This window comes from Leuciscus leuciscus (genome assembly GCF_965113295.1).
Source record: "Leuciscus leuciscus genome assembly, chromosome: 4".
Classification (NCBI taxonomy): domain Eukaryota; kingdom Metazoa; phylum Chordata; class Actinopteri; order Cypriniformes; family Leuciscidae; genus Leuciscus; species Leuciscus leuciscus.
In genome coordinates, this window is record NC_138728.1 from 39,065,317 (window position 1) to 39,084,432 (window position 19,116).

The 19,116-nt window shown below is 38.3% G+C and overlaps 1 protein-coding gene across 1 annotated transcript; it reads right to left on the reverse strand.

Annotated features, from left to right (window-relative positions):
• Positions 1-1,286: 1,286 nt before the first annotated feature.
• LOC309496401 (uncharacterized protein) lies at positions 1,287-4,325 on the reverse strand (the record flags this gene model as incomplete). Its single annotated transcript, XM_082166395.1, has 7 exons — positions 1,287-1,598; positions 2,129-2,238; positions 2,315-2,468; positions 2,578-2,795; positions 3,333-3,476; positions 3,666-3,879; positions 3,963-4,325. 7 exons carry the CDS (start codon positions 4,323-4,325, stop codon positions 1,287-1,289), a joined length of 1,515 nt encoding a protein of 504 aa, XP_082022521.1.
• Positions 4,326-19,116: the final 14,791 nt, after the last annotated feature.

Genomic DNA, 19,116 nt, shown 5'->3' on the forward strand with positions numbered 1-19,116 from the left:
ACAAAAACAATTTATAAAGCTAGGTCTTCTAAACATTAGATCGCTCACACCTAAGGCAGTTATTGTAAATGAAATGGTCACAGATACACTGCAAAAAAAGGGGTGTCTAAAACAAGATAAAAACACTAAATCTGAGGGAAAAGGTACTTAAAACAAGAAATCTTGTCAAGTGAAATTATCTTGCTGCATGGACAGATAATTTCACTTGACAAGATTTCTTGAATTAAGATAGTTAAATCTAGAAACAAGCATGTCTACAGAGGTATTTGGAAGGCTTAAAATAAGCCGAAAATGCTGGTTTTAAGATCAGGTAACCAAATCTAACTTTTTACAGCCTCAAAATAAGTGAAATATACTAAATATAAGCATAAAATGCTGGTTTTAAGATCAGATTACTTAATTTTACGGCCCCGAAATAAGTGAAATATACTAAATATAAGCATAAAATGCTGGTTTTAAGATCAGATTACTTAATTTTACAGCCCCAAAATAAGTGAAATATACTAAATATAAGCATAAGATGCTGGTTTTAAAATCAGATTACAGCCCCAAAATAAGTGAAATATACTAAATATAAGCATAAAATGCTGGTTTTAAGATCAGATTACTTAATTTTACAGCCCCAAAATAAGTGAAATATACTAAATATAAGCATAAAATTCTGGTTTTAAGATCAGATTACTTAATTTTACAGCCTCAAAATAAGTAAAATATACTAAATATAAGCAATTACATATTTAGTTCTTACTTTTAGCTAATTAAGCTGAAGATTAGTAAAAAATATATTACATTTAGAGACAAAAATACTCAGTATTAGTGAAGAATGACTAAGCTCTGTCTTAATGCAAGCTGGTATATCTTGAAACAAGGCTTACTTCATGTTAAAACTAAACCTTAAAACCTGTCCTTATTTTTAGAATATACATCTTAATGGTACAGAAATCACAATGTCTTAGAGCTGTCAACATTTATTTAACACTTAACATCAGCAGTGAGTCAGGTATGCATGATTACAATCAATCTTTACAATAAACATTTGGATATATTTTTTACAATCCACTAAAGAGCAAAAACTAGCCCTCTCAGTTATGCATCAGCATTTTTCAATGAACATATCCTTTGAAATACAGGCCTCGATGAGGTAAAACGTACTCAAATTACACACAGGGGTTCCAGTAGATCTTAAGCAAATAACTAAGTGACACTGTAATAAGCTTGCAGAATACACATAACTATAGGCACCGCTAACAATAACAACTGGCATGACAAAATACTTCGACATTCAGTTACTTCTCAATGAAAGATTTCCAATCAGCCATTGCTTTCTTGTATGCACTAGTGGCATCTTGATCGTGGATTGTGTCACCAATTACCTCTGTTTGAATAACAGAGAGGAGCGTTGCAACACATTTTGGATATGTTAAGTGCAAAGTGTAGTAGTATGCCATTAACACCAACATCCCGTCTGAGAAATCTTCCTGCGGGAGGGTGGTCACAGGTACGTTACCCACAGCCCCGATGGTGGTTGATCCATCAGAAAGCAGAACTGGGGAGGAGAGAGAACGCTTCTCCAGGTACAGGACAGGGTCTTCGCCTGACTGGAACAGAATAAAAAGAACAATGTGTAGAGAGTGAGAAGACATAAAAATGTATTGAAAGTGTTCATTATAAAAATCATTTTTAGATTAAATGATCAGGTTGCAAACAATGACTTGAGCAGTCTTAAATTAAATTCACGTTTAAAAACTCATACTGGTTTATTATCAGACTGGAAGAAATAAACACGAATTACTTGCAATGGGGCAGGGGGGATATGCATTTAAAAAAAAACATTTGTTTGACTGATCAAGGTGAATTTAGGATGGATCAAAAACTGATACAAGCTGATGCAAGGTGGTTTAATGTTTCTGGAACGAATTAATCGAAGGTTTTGAAACATTTCTTGGTATTCCTTTCTGTGAACACCATTTGAGGGACACCAGAGGCACTTCTGTTTTCCCCTTTTCGCATAAATTAGGTCATATCTGTGATTGTGAACTTGGTGTATTGTTACTGTAAATGCACAACAATGTGAGAAAAATAAGACACTTCAAAGAGGACAGTAAGGAATCAACAAAAATGTTCTTACCTTTAGGATATGAAGAAGTGCCTCACAGCTATTTCCAAGCTTCTTTGGTGGTGAAGTAGGTGAGGGGAAAAGGGATGGGAGTGCATTGAAGAGGGCGAGCGTGAACTCCACTAAAGAATAGAAAGATGAACAGATTGGTCTGAATATATAAATAAAAATACATTAGCATATGGAACAGCAATTTACCTCCACGGACATCCAAAGGGAAAGGGGGTTTCAGGGCTTTCTTCCACACACCATAGAACTGCACCTTGGCACAAAAGTCTGCCCATCTTCCTTTCACTTCCTCGATGTATCTGCTGTTGGTGCCACCTACTATGCGCTGCAGTTCATCCATTGCCTAAGACAGCATTGTGCACAGTTATTCAACCATTCACAATGCTTTTTAGAACACAGATGGATAGACAGTATTTCAAGTGAAAAATAAAAAAAACAAAAAAAAAACATACATTTCGAACATCTTTGAAGCATGGATATGCCTCAAAGATTTTTGCAGGTCGGTCTTCTTCCCTAGTAATATCTGCATCAATGAAAGCCCGTCTGGCCTGAAACTCAAGGTCCAAAACTTGAGCAACATCATTTTTATTGGGTTTTGCATTGGGCTTATTGTACATGTTGCTCAAGGTTCTGTAGTGCCTAGCCTGCATCTTCATACTGTCCTGTCCGACTGAAATGACAAAAAACAGAGCTGAGACATTTCAATGTAAACACTTCAACACAGGGGAAATAAAGCGTGGTTAAAATACAATGCCCTATTTTTTTAGAAACTTACAGCAGTAATTTTTTTTTTTGAAGTTTGTTTGATTACGTGGGGGGAAAAAAAAGGAGGAAAGGAAATAAAATAAGTGTATGTACTGATTGAACAAATGACCAAACTGGTCACTAATTAGTTATTTAAAACAAACAAAAAACTATACTTTGAAATGCTTGATCGTTAAGTGATTCCTGACCCAAATCAAATCAATGAACTTAATTGAAATAAGGCCAATACAATAATTTGATATTGTTTACATCAATATGAACAATACGAGTTGATTGATTTATGTCTGAAAAAAAGTGTTCATCAACATCCACAATCTTATGAATCTTAGGAATATTTGATAAATAATTTATATTGAATCTCCAACAGTTAAGACTCTGATTTGCCACTCTGAAAGCCATCATCATAGATAACAGGTCGAGAGGTGTGCTGAGGTGGGCTTACCAACAACATCTTTTGCAGGTGTGGTTGGTGAAGCGATCACAGTCCTGGGTGAGGAGCCTGAGGCTGATTCGGGTGGCAGCAGTGAGGTTTTGGTTCCACCCTTTGGCTTCCTTGGCACAGAGTGGGGTAGGTGTAGTGGGGATGCTTTTTGGGAAAAAAATGACAAAATTCTTAATACAATTAAAAGCATGATGACAAGCAAAAACAGGCAGATATAAACACAGTGCATGTCTAGCCATGAACTCTGGTTTCATTACATGAGTAGACATTTTTTAGAATGACAAAAAACAAGTATGACAGCACCCTTTCATTTTTTGCCCACAATTTGCTCACCTGCACTGGAGTTGTCCTCGCTGATGTCACCATTGCTCTCAAAAATGGTATTATCACTTGAGATGCTTGTGTCTGTCCAATCTGTCTCCATGTCTTGGTTGTCTGCACTGAAGAGAGCTGTCTTGGCCACTCCTCTTTGTGGTATAGAGCCCTGCCTCTTCCTTGGGGATCTCATATTTTGGAGTCGCTTGTACATTTTGGTGTAGATGGTCAGCTGTGGTAGAAGGTTAGATAAGTTGTTTGTCTTGTTGCTGACCTGCACAGTTTTGGTTTAGATAAATAAAAAATATTGCTTACAGATGGAATATTTGGATCAGCATCACGTAACATAGGGTAATAGTCGACAATCTTCTGTGACATGGCTCTCATTTCCAATTTGGAGGGGTATCTTACTTCTTTCCCCATGGGACTAGCACACAGGATTGCAACCATGCTGGTGATTGTGTTCCTTACAAGTCTGCAACATAGCTCCTTTGACATCTTGTCATTCTTTTCCTTTCCATTGCAGAGCAATGCAAAGTACTGACTACGCACCATTTCTAACTCAGAATCTGTGTACACCACATACTCTGGAGGGTCTGGCATTTTCATTGTTTTCTCAGCAGATATGGGGGTTGAGGCTTGAGGCTGGCATGTTGGCACAGCACTAGTTGAGGGCATAATCCCACTTCTACTGCTGACATCTTGGTCCGTGGTATTTTCACACTATTAGGATTGTGTAGGATGAAAACACGCATATAGGGCTATTAAAAATATGGTACAATTCAGATTTTACTCATTTGTGTTTACATTTTGACTGATGAAATCCCAAAGTTTCTTTCTTCTGAGAAAATTTTCAGGGCCAGGAAAAAGATCCCTCAGGTCATCCCGGCTTAGGCCTTTCAAAGCCTCCTCATCAACACTGGCAGCTGTAAGATATATGACATTCTTTAGATAAAGCCATGGCAAGCTACCAAGCAACAAAGAAGTGCCTCAACATATCAGATAATGAATTACTATTACCAACTGGATTTTCTTTAGCTATCAGTTTTTAATATGATTTCTATCATCTCAAAACACATCATTAGGAAAACTGGTAACACTTTACAATAAGGTTTGTTAGTTAACATTAGTAAAATACATTAGTTAACATGAACTAATAATGAAACGCAAGTATACAGCATTTATTAATATTTGTTAATGTTAATTTCAACATTTACTAATACTTTAAAATCTTGTTAACTGCACTGTGAAGTGTGAACTAACATGAACAATTGTATTTGTATGAACTAGCGTTAACAAAGATGAACAAATACAGTAACAAATGTATTGCTCATGGTTAGTTCATGTTAGTTAATACATTATAATGAACCTTATTGTAAAGTGTTACCGAAAAACTCAATACAGCCATATTTATTCTGTTCTAAAACAAAGTAAACTTAACTTTTTTATAGGGGTTTTATCTTAAAGCATAACACTCGCCAAAATGTACGCTTTAAAATGTGGGATTTCTATTTCACAACCATATATTTTGCATTATAATTCCGACTCTTACTTATATTTTTTCATCCTAAGCTTATTTTAAATGTAATTATTTCAGCAAATGAAAGTTGAGGAAAAATCCAGCAAGCAGAAAAATTTTGAATTTCAAATAATGTATTCAGCTACTAATGTGCACTCTAATATATAAATAATAATACGTTTTATTTGTATAGTAATCATATAAACTTTATTCGTGACTTACCCTCCAACATAGATAGAGTGGCATCGTCAAAATTGTCCATCCTGGATTCATCAGCTCCCTGAAGCATTAAATGGATAGTTAACTTTGAAATTAAATTTTGGTATGTTTTAGCTTACCCCAAGATGTAGGTGTCTTTGTTTCCGCAGTAGTTTCAATTTTGATATTTTTAGGTCAAACCGTTCTTGTCTGTCAGTCATATAATGCAGTTCCATGGTCACCACCTCAAAGAGCATGCACAGAGTCCAAATTAAAACAATTCCCCATCGTAAGTACACATTGATGGACACGAAACGAGCGGTTTGTGTGAGAAAACGAACACTATTTATATCGTTTTTACCTCTTGTACACAACCACTTCCAATCTGAGGGCGCGCGCGCTTCCGCTTTTTGTGGCGGATCGCAAACAAATATGTGCATTACCGCCACCTATCTCAGAAATGGACCATTGACACTTTCCTATACTTCTTTAACCTATCAACCGACATAAATTCCCCTTATTTCTGAGATAGGTGGCGGTAATGCACATATTTGTTTTGCGATCCGCCGTAAAAAAATTAAATAAAAAAAAACAAGAAGAAGAAAGCGCGCGCCGTCAGATCATTTGAAAGTGGTTGTGTACAAATGGTAAAAACGATATAAATACTGTTCGATTTTCCACACAAACCGCTCATTTTGTGTCCATCAGTGCATGCTCTTTGAGAGTCACCATGGACCTGCATTATATGACTGAGAGACAAGAACGGTTTGACCTAAAAATATCAACATCGAAAATACTGCGGAAACAAAGACACCTACATCTCGGATGCCCTTGAGGTAAGCTAAAACATACCAAAATTTAATTTCAACGTGAACGTATCCCTTTAACAGACGGTACCGTACCTGGCAAAAACCCACAGCCAAACAGAGCTCGTTAGTATGTTAACATCAGCTAGCTTACTAAGCAAATTTGGACGACGTTTGAAAAACGGTAACCATCGCAGCAACAACAAATATGATTTTGGCAAGTAATATTTAACAATTCAATAAAGTTTACTGACCTTGAGCCGCTGTTCTTTCTTTCTCTCTCTCGCTGTTTACCAAATGAAACACGCCGGCGCCTCTTTCCGTTATTCAAGCGGAAGACCGAAATCACTGACGTCACGTCATTGGGGTGGGACCGTTCGTTTATATACTGTCTATGGGTGGGACCATGGGTGGGACCGTTGGAGGACATGGCAGAAAAAAAATCGGATGTAAGCATTAACTTGTTAATAAAATATTTTTAAAACAAAACATGTACCATCTTAAAATGAGTGAAGTCACATATATAATTGGGTAAATTTAGTGTTAAAATAATAAATACAAATGACTACATGAGTGCCCCCTCCCCCTCTCCCGCCCCCTCAGGGTCATAAGCACGCAACAACTGAACAACATCGCGCGCAAACGGTGCATCATGGCGGCGTGGAGGTGTATGATATGTTTCGTCTTTGTTGCCCTAAGTCTTAAAGTACTCCTTAGCCACATTAATGCAAGTCACAGTCGCAGTCCAAAATATGATACATTCAAACGCGATCGCGCTCAAATATAAAACATTATGGTTACCATATACATATCTACGTTTGAGCAGATATCCACAAACACAGTAACCGTAACACGGGTCTAAATATTATAATATTCACCATATATCTAGCAACAGTTCAACTGCAATGTGAAATTTATGCAACAATAACAAACTAATATGTAAGAATTTCTTACCTTACATCTTTCTTGTCTTCAAATCGCATTCTTCTTCTTCTTCTGAGGTAAATCCAATGTAAGCTCAGGCGTGTCTTTCAAACTCGACGAAAAGCAGAGACTTGTGAAGTGTTTTGGTGTTTTGTTGTTGAGGTAATGGGCACGATCGCGTTCCATGTGGAGATTTGCATGTGGAGATTTGCATGTGAATCTCTTTTGCGCTTGTGGGCGTGGTCAAATTAAAAATGATTGTTTTCAGTTTGAATCCGATCATTTAAAAGTACACACTTAAATGTTTATAAAGGTATATGGCTCATAAATAACCATAAATGGAGTAATTTAAGTTTATAGTGCTACAATGTGGAGAAAATCCAGCAAAACGCGCCGGCGCCCTCAGAGGGTTAATGGTACTCTTAATATCATATTTGTGAATTATTCCTTGAAACAATAATTATACAAATATAAATAATAAGCCTGTTAGCAATTATATGGGTAAAAAATAATTTAAATTTTAAATATTTTCACAGAGAACTGTCAACAGTGTCATCTCAGGAGTGCAACAGTACCAAGCTGCTCTCCTTGACACGCTAAGGGAGAGAATCAGAAGGGTGTTTGAAGACAATCCAGAGACAACTGCTCAGCTCCAAGATGAGGCTTTGGCTACATTTGATACGTTCATGGATCCTTTCTCAACCACAGCATATGGACAGAATAAAACCATCCGGGAACTATTCAATCCAGTCAACCCAGAGGAAGTTGTAGTGTCCCAGACTATTTGTTGGGTAAAGCGTGGTCTTTCAAGGGTCATGGCCTTAAGAAACAAAAGTTTTTACTATGTACCACTCATTCAAAGTCTAAAGCAGTTACTGACCAATTCCAGAATCTTCACCATGTTGAACACTGTACCACAAAGAAGCAGAGAGGGATTCTTGTATGATTTTACTGATGGAGCCCTTTTTACATCTCATCCATTATATTCTCAAAGGCCAAATGCATTGCAAATACTATTGTACACCGATGAAATTGAAATATGTAACCCTTTAGGCCCCCATGCTTCTGCAAATAAATTACTGATGTTTTATTATAGTTTAGGCAATATTGATCCAAAATTTAGGTCGAAGTTGGCTGCAATAAGACTCCTTGCTATTGCCAAGGCAAACGATATTTCTCAGTGGGGTGTTGATGTTATACTAAAAAGAATCCTAAAAGATCTGACACTTCTTTACAATGGTGTTAGGATTGATACCCCAAATGGTGAAATTGAGTTGTTTGGTGCTGTGATAGCCATATGTGGAGACACACTTGCCCAACATGACCTTGCTGGGTTTAAACAAGGTGTTGGTTTTGCTTATAGCAAATGTAGAAATTGTGAATGCACCTTTGAGGATATGCAAAGTATTTTCGAGGAGAATAGGTTTGCTGAAAGAACTTTGGAAAAGCACATCAGGCAGTGTCTTGAAATAGAAAAAGCAAGCACAGAAACATTGAAAGCATCCCTCAAAACCACTTACGGGATTAACAGAAGAAGCAGACTAGTTGATGTTCCAGCATTTGACCTGATCAAACAAACTCCACAGGATATAATGCATGTAATTTTTGAAGGCGTTGCACCAATGGAAATAAAGCTTGTATTAAAAAACCTGATTCTGTCAGGACAGATAGAATTGGATGAGATTAACTCAGCTATTCTAAATTTTCCTTACTCCCCTCTAGATATACGAGACAAGCCATGTCCTATTAGTGTCAGCACTTTAGCTGCTAATGACAATAAATTAAAACAGTCATGTCGACAAATGTTGATACTTTTAAAAATACTACCTTTTCTTTTGAATGATATGGACAACGAGTATGTCAAATTTATTCTCAAGTTAATTGAGATTGTGCAAATTACCCTTGCTCCTGTTATTTCCTTAGAAACTGTGTTACGGCTCAGACGCATGATTGAGCAACATCTGCATCAGTTCAAATAACTTTTTTCTGAAGCCAATGTAATACCCAAGCAGCATTACATGGTACATTTACCTAGCCAAATCATATCTCTTGGTCCTTTAATCAGAAGTATGTGTATGCGATTTGAAGCTAAGCACAGTTATTTTAAGCAGTGGGCTTCTAAGTTAAATTTCAAAAATGTCTGTAAATCGCTTGCAAACCATAATCAGTTCCTTGAATGTTCTCAAAATGAAATAAGCACTGAGCATCCAATTTTTGCTAGTGAAAGAGAATCGGGGCCTGTCTCAGTTGTCAAAAATATTGATTATTTTAAGAGAAAAGTCAAAGATTTTTTAGGCATAGAGGTCATGCAATCTGTTGTCTCAGTGAAATGGTACATCCTCAATGGCAATAAGTACATTAGTGGGAAATCTATGATTATTGTAGATGTAGATGGTGCTTTCCCAGTGTTCGGATTGATAAAAGATATCTTTGTGATTGATTCCTCTTATGTTGCTTTTGAGTACCGGCGTTATGAGACACTGAATTTGAGTCCAGAATTGCATATGAGCTGGCAGTTCCCAATGTAGCCCAGGCTACAGAATTTGTACATGAACTCATTGACTACATTTCCTATTTTTCAGTTAGCTTCAAGGAACATATGTTTGTGCCAATAAAATATAGTCTTTGTGATATTATTGCCCACAGAAGTAGACATTAATAAAAATCCCATTAAGGGATGGATTGATGTATTGGATGATTGAGTTTGGCTGTTTTGTGTTTCCTGTGCCTGTTTTGTTAAAGGACAATTCCGGTATTTAACACTTTGAGTCTCTTTTCTGGTTTGTTTTGGATGAACAAGAGTGGTGGACAAAGAAATTTTGACAATGGTTCCTGTCGCGACTTTTTGACTATTTTAGAATTGCCCATGACCGCTTTAGAATGGGAGTCTATGGCCATGCACAAACATGTCCTTAAAACAACCCTTAACGTTCGTTTTCAAAACTGTGCAACTCACCGAGTGGTTAGTGGTGTTCGTTGATGATTAAAAACAAATATATATAGTGGAACTATTTTTTCAGATACCTGACAAATGCGTATAAACTTCCGCTCTTCCGTTGCTCTGCTCACGCTAGCCTTCTGAGAGACAGAGAACCGAGCGAAAACTGGCGAAAAGACCTAAAAGACTACAATCAAATGTAAACAGCCTCGTTTCTGGTTGCGCAGTAATATCAACGAGCAATGTGTCCTCCAACGGAAATCAATGGATTTTACAAAATGCCAAATAAAACACGACAGAAACTGTATTTCGCTACACTACTTGGTTTTAATCATCAACGAACACCACTAACCACTCGGTGAGTTGCACAGTTTTGACACAGTTTAAGGGTTGTTTTAAGGACATGTTTGTGCATGGCCATAGACTCCCATTCTAAAGCAGTCATGGGCAATTCTAAAATAGTCAAAAAGTCGCAACAGGAACCATTGTCAAAATTTCTTTGTCCACCACTCTTGTTCATCCAAAACAAACTACAAAATAGACTCAAAGTGTTAAATACCGGAATTGTCCTTTAACAAATATTGGTCATCGAAAAAAAATCCATGGACTGTATGATGAGTTGTGGTGAAGGCTGTGTAATTTATCTTTCACATTGAACTTTAAGTCAGAGCAATAATAAACTGTTTCTTTCAGATGCTTTTTGTGTGACTCTTGAATCAAGCAACTTGAGTTTGTTACTAAATCTTAAAACAAGATTTATTTTGGGGAATTTGGGGGAGCGATGTAATATATCTTATTTTAACAGTTATTTACCTAATTTCAAGATTTCCTGCCTATTTGAGACAAAAAAGATAAGGTTGTGCTTGATTTAAGATTATCGTGTAAAGTTGAACACTTAAAATAAGAAATTCACTCTTAAAACAAGATAAATTATCTAACACTCCTAAATCTAAGTTTTTTTAATCTTGGTAAGAACCAAATAATTTGCAGTGTAATAGTTTCGATGTACTTTGCCTTACTGAAACCTGGCTTAAACCAAATGATTATTTCGGTATTAATGAGTCTACTCCTCCTGGATACTGTTATAAGCATGAGCCCCGTCTGATTGGTCGTGGCGGCGGTGTTGCAACAATCTATAGAGATATTCTTAATGTTACTCAAAAAACAGGTCACAGGTTTAATTCGTTTGAAGTAATTGTGCTAAATGTTACGCTCTTAGATGTAAGAAATAAATCCCTATTATCTCTAGCCTTGGCTACTGTATATAGACCTCCGGGGCCCTATGCTGATTTCCTAAAAGAGTTTGCAGACTTCCTCTCAGATCTATTGGTCAAATGTCGATAAAGCATTAATTGTTGGAGATTTTAACATACACGTAGATAACACAAATGATGCGTTAGGAGCTGCGTTTACAGATTTATTAAACTCCTTTGGGGTCAAGCAAAACGTTACTGGTCCCACTCATCGTCTTAATCATACGCTAGATTTAATTATATCACATGGAACCAATCCAAGCGATATAGATATTATACCGCAAAGTGATGATGTCACTGATCATTACATGGTAACTTGCAAAATACGTACTGCTGAAATTTGTCATGTTGCGCCACGTTATCGACCAGGCAGAACAATCCTTCCAACCACTATAGATAGATTCTCAAATAGCTTACCTGATCTATCTCAGCTGCTCAGTGAACCCAAACAAACGGATGAACTAGAGGAAATGACTAGCACTATGAGCACCATTTTCTCTAGTACATTAGACATCGTTGCACCAATTAGATTAAAAAAGGTTAGAGAGAAAACTAAAGCACCATGGTATAACAGTGCTACGCATGTTATCAAGAGAGAAACTCGTAATTTAGAGCGTAAATGGAAACAAACTAATTTAGAGGTCTTTAGAATCGCGTGGAAAGACAGTATGTCACATTATAAAAAGGCCCTAAAAGCAGCCAGGGCTGAGCACCTCCACAAACTAATAGAAAATAACCAAAATAATCCAAGGTTTTTATTTAAAGCTGTAGTCTACGATGTTGAAAATCGATCGAGAAAGCCTGAATTTTTAAAAAAAACTCATCCCGCCCCTCCACACGCACACCCCTCCCCTCTGTGCTACCTGATCCCTCCCACCGGGAAACGACCTGAACAACGTCACTCAGTCAAGCGGTAGTAAACAATCGGAGATTTACCATGTGCGATGTCGGATTCGCAGGTAAAGCAACATTTAAAGTTATTAAATGCATGTTAAACATAATGTATATTATAATGTCATCAGTGGCCAAGCTTAGGTTTTTAACACTATATAGCTAGTCTTTGTAGTCTACCGGAGGTATTTGAGGAAGCTGTTGATAACTAACGCCACTGGTTTAAAAACGGAGAAACTCAAATAGGTTTTCACAGCAATAATTTGGTGTTTTGAGCGTGTGTATCGGAATTACTTATTATATAAAAGACGTTGTTGTTACTTTTTTAGACCTCCCATGATAGCACACCTGACTCTCCGGCCGTGGGTCCTTCCACGCGCCCACCTAGACGAAGGGGGCAGGGCGCGACACGGTCTGCTAAAGGACGGGGACGAGGTGCCCGAGGCCGAGGATCTGGTCGCGGTTTGACCCTAAATCTGTCTCCAGAGGATGTCCAGCGGATGCAGGATCTCCAGGCGCAACGCATTGATTTTGAAGATGTATGTCAAGACATATTTACAATATGTGCAACATCACAAACACACACACAAACATTTGTACTGTACCAGTGCATTTTATGAGTCTTTAAAATTACCAAAAACCCACACCATGTAAATGCTTTGATATGTGTTTGCTTGTATGTTTGTACTACTATTACTACTACTGGCATTTAGCAGATGCTTTTATTCAAGGCAACTTGATTTACATTTGAGAGAACAATACAAGCAAGAAATCACATAGGAAGATGTAGCATGGATAAGTGCTAAATATAAAAAAAGATAAAAATAACTAAATTTAGGTATATATATATATATATATATATATATATATATATATACACACACACACACAGGGCCATATTGCACGACAGTCCCTGTGTCCAGCTGGACTCAGCAGACTGACCAGCACTTATCCATGCTACATCTTCCTATGTGATTTCTTGCTTGTATTGTTCTAAGTCGCCTTGGATAAAAGGATCTGCTAAATGACAGTAGTAGTAGTGTCAAATATGGTAACATAATTCATAAAACAAATCTTTTCATGATTCAAAACAATATAATTTTGTGTTTCAACCTTGAAAATCTCTCATTATAGACATTGATTGGGAGGTTGAGCATCCAACAATCACACCAGATGCTCAGGGATATTCTACACCATGATCCCTCCCTGGTGTTTGATTTGAGGCTTCGGACATCAGAAGGGGCTCCACCAGTCCCACCATCCACAGCTGCTGCTCCCTCCTGGTGTGTGTGTGCAAGGTGTCGGGAAATGCCCACAGACCAGGGCCCTCATTTATCAATGGTGCGTACGGACAGATTTGTGCGTAGTGAGTGCGTAAGAACAATTTCACGCAAAGTGTGGGATTCACCAAGTTGTACTTATACGTAGAAATGTGTGTAAATATAAGCACACCTCTGAGCATGCTTACGCAGATAATCTAGTGGTAGAATAGCGACACTACACATAAAAAGCATTTAAGAGTGTCACAGTAAGCATTAAGCAATCCACATATGTCCTGTGTTTCCTTTAAAACACTCAATTTATAATTTGTCTAGTTTTAAACACGATGCTTAATTGGTGTCAAACCCTATAAAAGACAGATGTGAAATATATTTGTCTCAGTGCAATGGCTTATCTTGTGTTATTGGAAGACTTGGCAAAAAATGCGCTCCGCAGAGAGCGCGTTTTCCAAGATCGCGCTGATCTGCTTGGCGAGAGCACAGAGTGGCTTCTAAGTAGGTACCGCTTTCCCAAAAATGTACTGCTGGATTTGTGTCGTGATTTAGGACCAGTGTTGGAGAGAGAAACAAATCGTACGAAAGCCATTCCCGTGCACATCCAACTCCTGTCCACCCTTGGATTTTTAGCTACTGGCACATTTCAGCGTGAGGTTGGAGACATATGTGGTATATCCCAGCCATCAGTGAGTAGGATCATGCCGGCAGTTTTGGATGCAATTATTTCCTTGGCCCCAACCTACATCCAGTTCCCTTATCGAAATCCTCAACAAGCCGCAATAAAACGGGACTTTCATGCCATTGCTAGATTCCCAAACATAATTGGAGCTATAGACTGCACCCACATCGCCATAAAAGCACCATCAACCAACGAATTTAATTATGTAAATAGAAAAGGGTTTCATTCTGTTAACGTGCAAATAATTTGTGATGCAAATTTGTTGTTATTAAACGTCGTTGCGCGGTGGCCTGGAGGAACACACGACTCGTTCGTTCTGCAGAATAGCTCTGTGGGTGTGCGTCTCCAAGAAGGCGCTGTTGAGGATGGCTGGCTCATTGGTGAATTTAAGGCTACAACATGTTTAAAATGCTATTGTAGGGCTATGTACAATTACTTAAAACTATTTCATCATTAGGTGATCAAGGTTACCCGCGAAAGCCATGGCTAATGACCCCCCTAACCAACCCGAGGACCGAGCAGGAACAGGCGTACAACCGTGCCCATGCGCGCGCTCAAGGAGCACAGTTGAGCGCGCAATAGGCCTGCTGAAAGGACGATGGCTGTGTCTGTCAAGCACGGGAGGGACACTGCAGTATCAGCCAGAAAAAGCATGCAAAATCATCATGGCTTGCAGTGTGCTACACAACTTGGCCATCAGACAGGGCATCCCTCTGCAGGAACCCCCAAGACCAGACGGCCCTATGCCCGATGCAGTGCCCCTGCCACCTCCTAATGTCGCTGGCATTCAGACAAGACAGAGGATCATACAGACATTTTAGGTAAGTCTGGCCATTGGTCGAGTGCAGAAACATTACAGCGATTTCATTTTGTGTTTTGCAGCTTCGTGGAAACAAATAACTGAAATCACATTAGTCAGCGTTTTATGGTTTATTAGCAATTGTATTTGCGCAAGAGGCAATCTGTTTCAGAGACTCGTTGATTTGAATCAATACATTCGTTATGTTGCTCAGTTGATCCTTTAGGTCATTAATGGATTTTGTTGTTTCCTCTTGATTTTGTAGCACCGCCTCACTCAGCACTCTTGGCGCACGGCGCATGGAAGGGGCAATGGATGGGCCCGGCTCCTCAAGCTCCTCAGGCACAACGGGTGTCGCTATTAAGGAAACACATGTTCACATTAATTTAATTGAGTTTATCCTATGAATGATTTCATTAAAAGTTTACAAATTGAAATAAAATGTATGCAAACACAATATCCTATTCCAGTTGGTTTATTTTACCTTCACTTTGGGTGTTAGATGGCCGGTTTGTTCTGTCGCAAGAGCATCAGTGTCACCGTCCTTAGTAATCCCGGACAGAGCCGTGTCTCCGATGATGCAGGCTATGCGGTTGTCCAATGGGGAAAGTTCCGTTGTTGTCTGTCCTCCTCCAGTTGCGGACATTTCTCGTCTGTGTGCTGTGACACGTTTTTTAGCCAATACTTTAATATCAAACCATTTTTTTTTTTTTTTCTGGGACAGTTCTCTCCTCAGACCCAACGGAATTAACTGCCTTGGTGACATTCTCCCATGCAGCATTTTTTCTTTTATTTGTAATTCCTCCTGCAGTGAATGAACTAAACAATATCTGTTGGTTGGATTCAACTTCATTTACAAGTATCTCTAATTCTGTGTTTGTGAAGTTTCTCTTCTTTGCTCTCTTTGCCATTATTGCAGTGAGGAAAAAACACAATCACGTAATTTTTAAAGGGAAGTGTTGTCACCATATATGGTTAATTGGAGGCGTTTCCGAATGCTAATGACCATGAATGTGAACGAGCATGGTACTTACGCACATGTGGTATTTATCAACAATGATTGCTTACTCATGTGCGTAAGAACTGCGTGCGCACGTTTGATAAATGCGGATTTTCTTGTACTTAGGCACATTCTAAATTTCATTCGTTGGACAAAATATAGAACCTTTTCTACGCACTGTTGATAAATGAGGGCCCTGGAAAGGAAATGTTGTCGTTTCCGACCTGAAGAGTGCATTTCCTCCATGCCCCACATGGAAATCTTCATCCTCATGGAGGGTCATCTGCGGATGGCTCGGAGCCTGTGGAATGACATCAGGGCAGTAGAAGATGCACAGTCCCCAGGAGAGAGCAATAGGCAATTCCGCCATGCAGCCTACAGGCAGTGGGTTGTGTGGCAGTATGGGTCACTGGGGAGTGGACGGCATGTGGTGGTACCCAGCTGCTGTGTTTGGGCCATCAGGGACAGATTCCCAGATCCAAATGGACATTATGTTGGATTCATCCCAAGCAGGGTTTATCTTAGCTAACTGTCCTGTGTTCAATTTCAATAGGACAGAGTTTTATTTATTTTATTTTATTTTTTAATGCAAGTTACTTGCCGTTATTTATTGTCATATTTACAGTTTCAATAAAGAATGAAAAATATGTATTGAGTTCTCTTCTTTTTAGAACATAGGAAAATCACAATCGTGACAGTTATTTTACATGACTTTATTGTAATAAAATAATGGCATTGTGCAAAATAGTGCAACGTGAAGGGATTATATTGCATGATGTTGCCGTCATCACAGCCTACTTTGGAAGGGGCTGACCTATGACCTATGATTTTTTTTTTTAATTACAGTTTTTGATAGAGTGCAGTAGTAACATATTCAAATATAACTTACCAAGCCCTCTGCTGACTAGAGTGTCAAGTAGTTCTCCGGTAGAAGGAGCAGGAATCCCAGACAAGACACCATACTGACGGGGGTCATCTGGTCTCTTCTTCGACTTCCTTGGCACAGCGCTGCTTGACAGCTTCTTTTCAATGATGGCGCTTTGAAGGTCCCTGATGTATGCATAGTCCTTGTCCTCCTTGATGACGTAGAGGCTCCACTTCCGGGATTTTTTGTTGAAAACTTTGCCGTACCTGCAAACAAAAGAATGATAAACGCTTACAAAAATACAAAGTGTTGTTGTTGATGATATAGGTTATGTATGTTATCGAGAACTAGGTATGAAAAGAAAAATGTTATAGAAGTTTGTATATCACATACTGTAAAGAGCCATCCGGTTTTCTCTTAGGGGGTCGGTTGATGTGGTTATTGTAATCTATAGCAGCAAGCATAGCTCTAGCTGCATACACAGGCGGTGTGAAACTGAACCTCTTGCTGGCATACATCAACATATGATTGTGAAAGGCCTTGAGTTCAGCAGTGGACCTAAAAGCACATTGGGAGGAAATGTAAATGGTTTGTGATGTCAGTAATAATTTTAAATTGAGATATTTCTGAAAGCAAGCATATTCCACATAGGTAAACCCAATTTACCTGAAGTTCAGGAATTTGTGCACATTCTTGAGCCAGCGAGCATCGAGGACTAATTCAGTTAGTCACGAGTGTGCCTCTGATCCCTTTTTTAGCCACGCCTTGTCCCTGTCCTCTGGCAATTGACCATGCTGGCAGGCACCTAGAGCCCACTCGTGCTCTCCAGTTACATGGTGCAGGACACCTGACCATAGTTCCTATGACCAGATGTAACATTGTTAAATAGATTATCCAGACAAATTGAAACCAATTTAACTTTATACTTTATGCTTCACAGCCTATATGAATACTTACAAAGAACTCCTCATATGTCTCAGCTGATTTGCAACAGTGCCAGAAGTGATTGCAAATGTCTTTTGTCCAGTTTATGAGCTCTTTACACCCTCTTTGCTGTCCTGCCTGTAAATAAAAAAAAAAGACATACCATGGTGAAAACTTTAGACAACTCCATTTCATGTCCAGCTCCATTTCATGTTTGACCATCAAAAAATTGGTATTTAGAAGTTTTGAGCTTACTGATTGAATTTTTTTGGCCAGCGACTTGGAGCCGTGCCACATATCCAAAGTGTGTCGGATTCCACCATCTTTGTATATTCCAGTGTCTGTATTGGTGAAAAGCATAATAGAGATAACACATTTAGGTTTTTGTGTTTTTGTTTTTGTTTTGCTTGGTATGAACACATGCAGCTTGATAAAACTAACAAAGGAAAAAATGGTAGAAATGTGTGACAACATGAAAAATGAAAATATACTTGACATTACAGTACCAGTAAATAATTTGGAAACATTACCTGATTTCACAAACAGTAGATACACCAATTCCAAACAAATGTGAAATGGAACGGTACTCAAGGTTTGTAGCAAGCCGCCACAGGCAAATTGTTGTAGTTCCACAGGGATTGGTGCTCTGAGTCTTGTGACCTGTCGAGTGAGAAAGGGCCTAAGAATGTTACATAAATGATGGAATGTGAACTTTCTCATCCTGAAGTTCAGTAGCCATTCTGTGTCTGTCCAATGGCCACTTATTTCCTCCCACCAAACAGATAGCCATGGCGTGGTTGAATCCACACACTCCTAAAAGTCCCAATTAAAAAAGGTAGAAAAGAGTACAATAAACAATACTTTCTCTCTCTGTATAATATATATCCACGTGAACAATCGTGCTCGGACCGCAGCAAAGAGTGAAAGCCACCTAAGAGGACTTGCTGTTATTTGTATTAATAACAAAGTTGGCCAAGCAATACCGTACAATGATGTCATCAGTGACTTTGCCTCCAGAAAAGCTAGGAAGGAAAGATTTTGAGGACCGTTACACTGTATTGAGACAGTTGAGAAATAATAATGTTTTCATAATAATTGTCATTGTTGAACCCTTGCTGTTATTATGTTTCTGATTTCTCAGTTTTGTCATTATTTTAGCAAATCATTTATTTCAAATGTTTTGAGACCGTTTGTTTTTTGGAATTTTAAAAGAGTTAGTAAAGGAGAAAAGTAAAAGTTAATTTTTTTTTATTTAAATAGCTAATTTTGATTAATTATTTATTTTTTATTAATACATAACCTCACTGTATTAATTTATAATATAACATTATAGTGTGACATTTGTGTCAATATTCGTCAAGCACAGGTGACTCCGTGTGATGGGCCCCCAAAATCA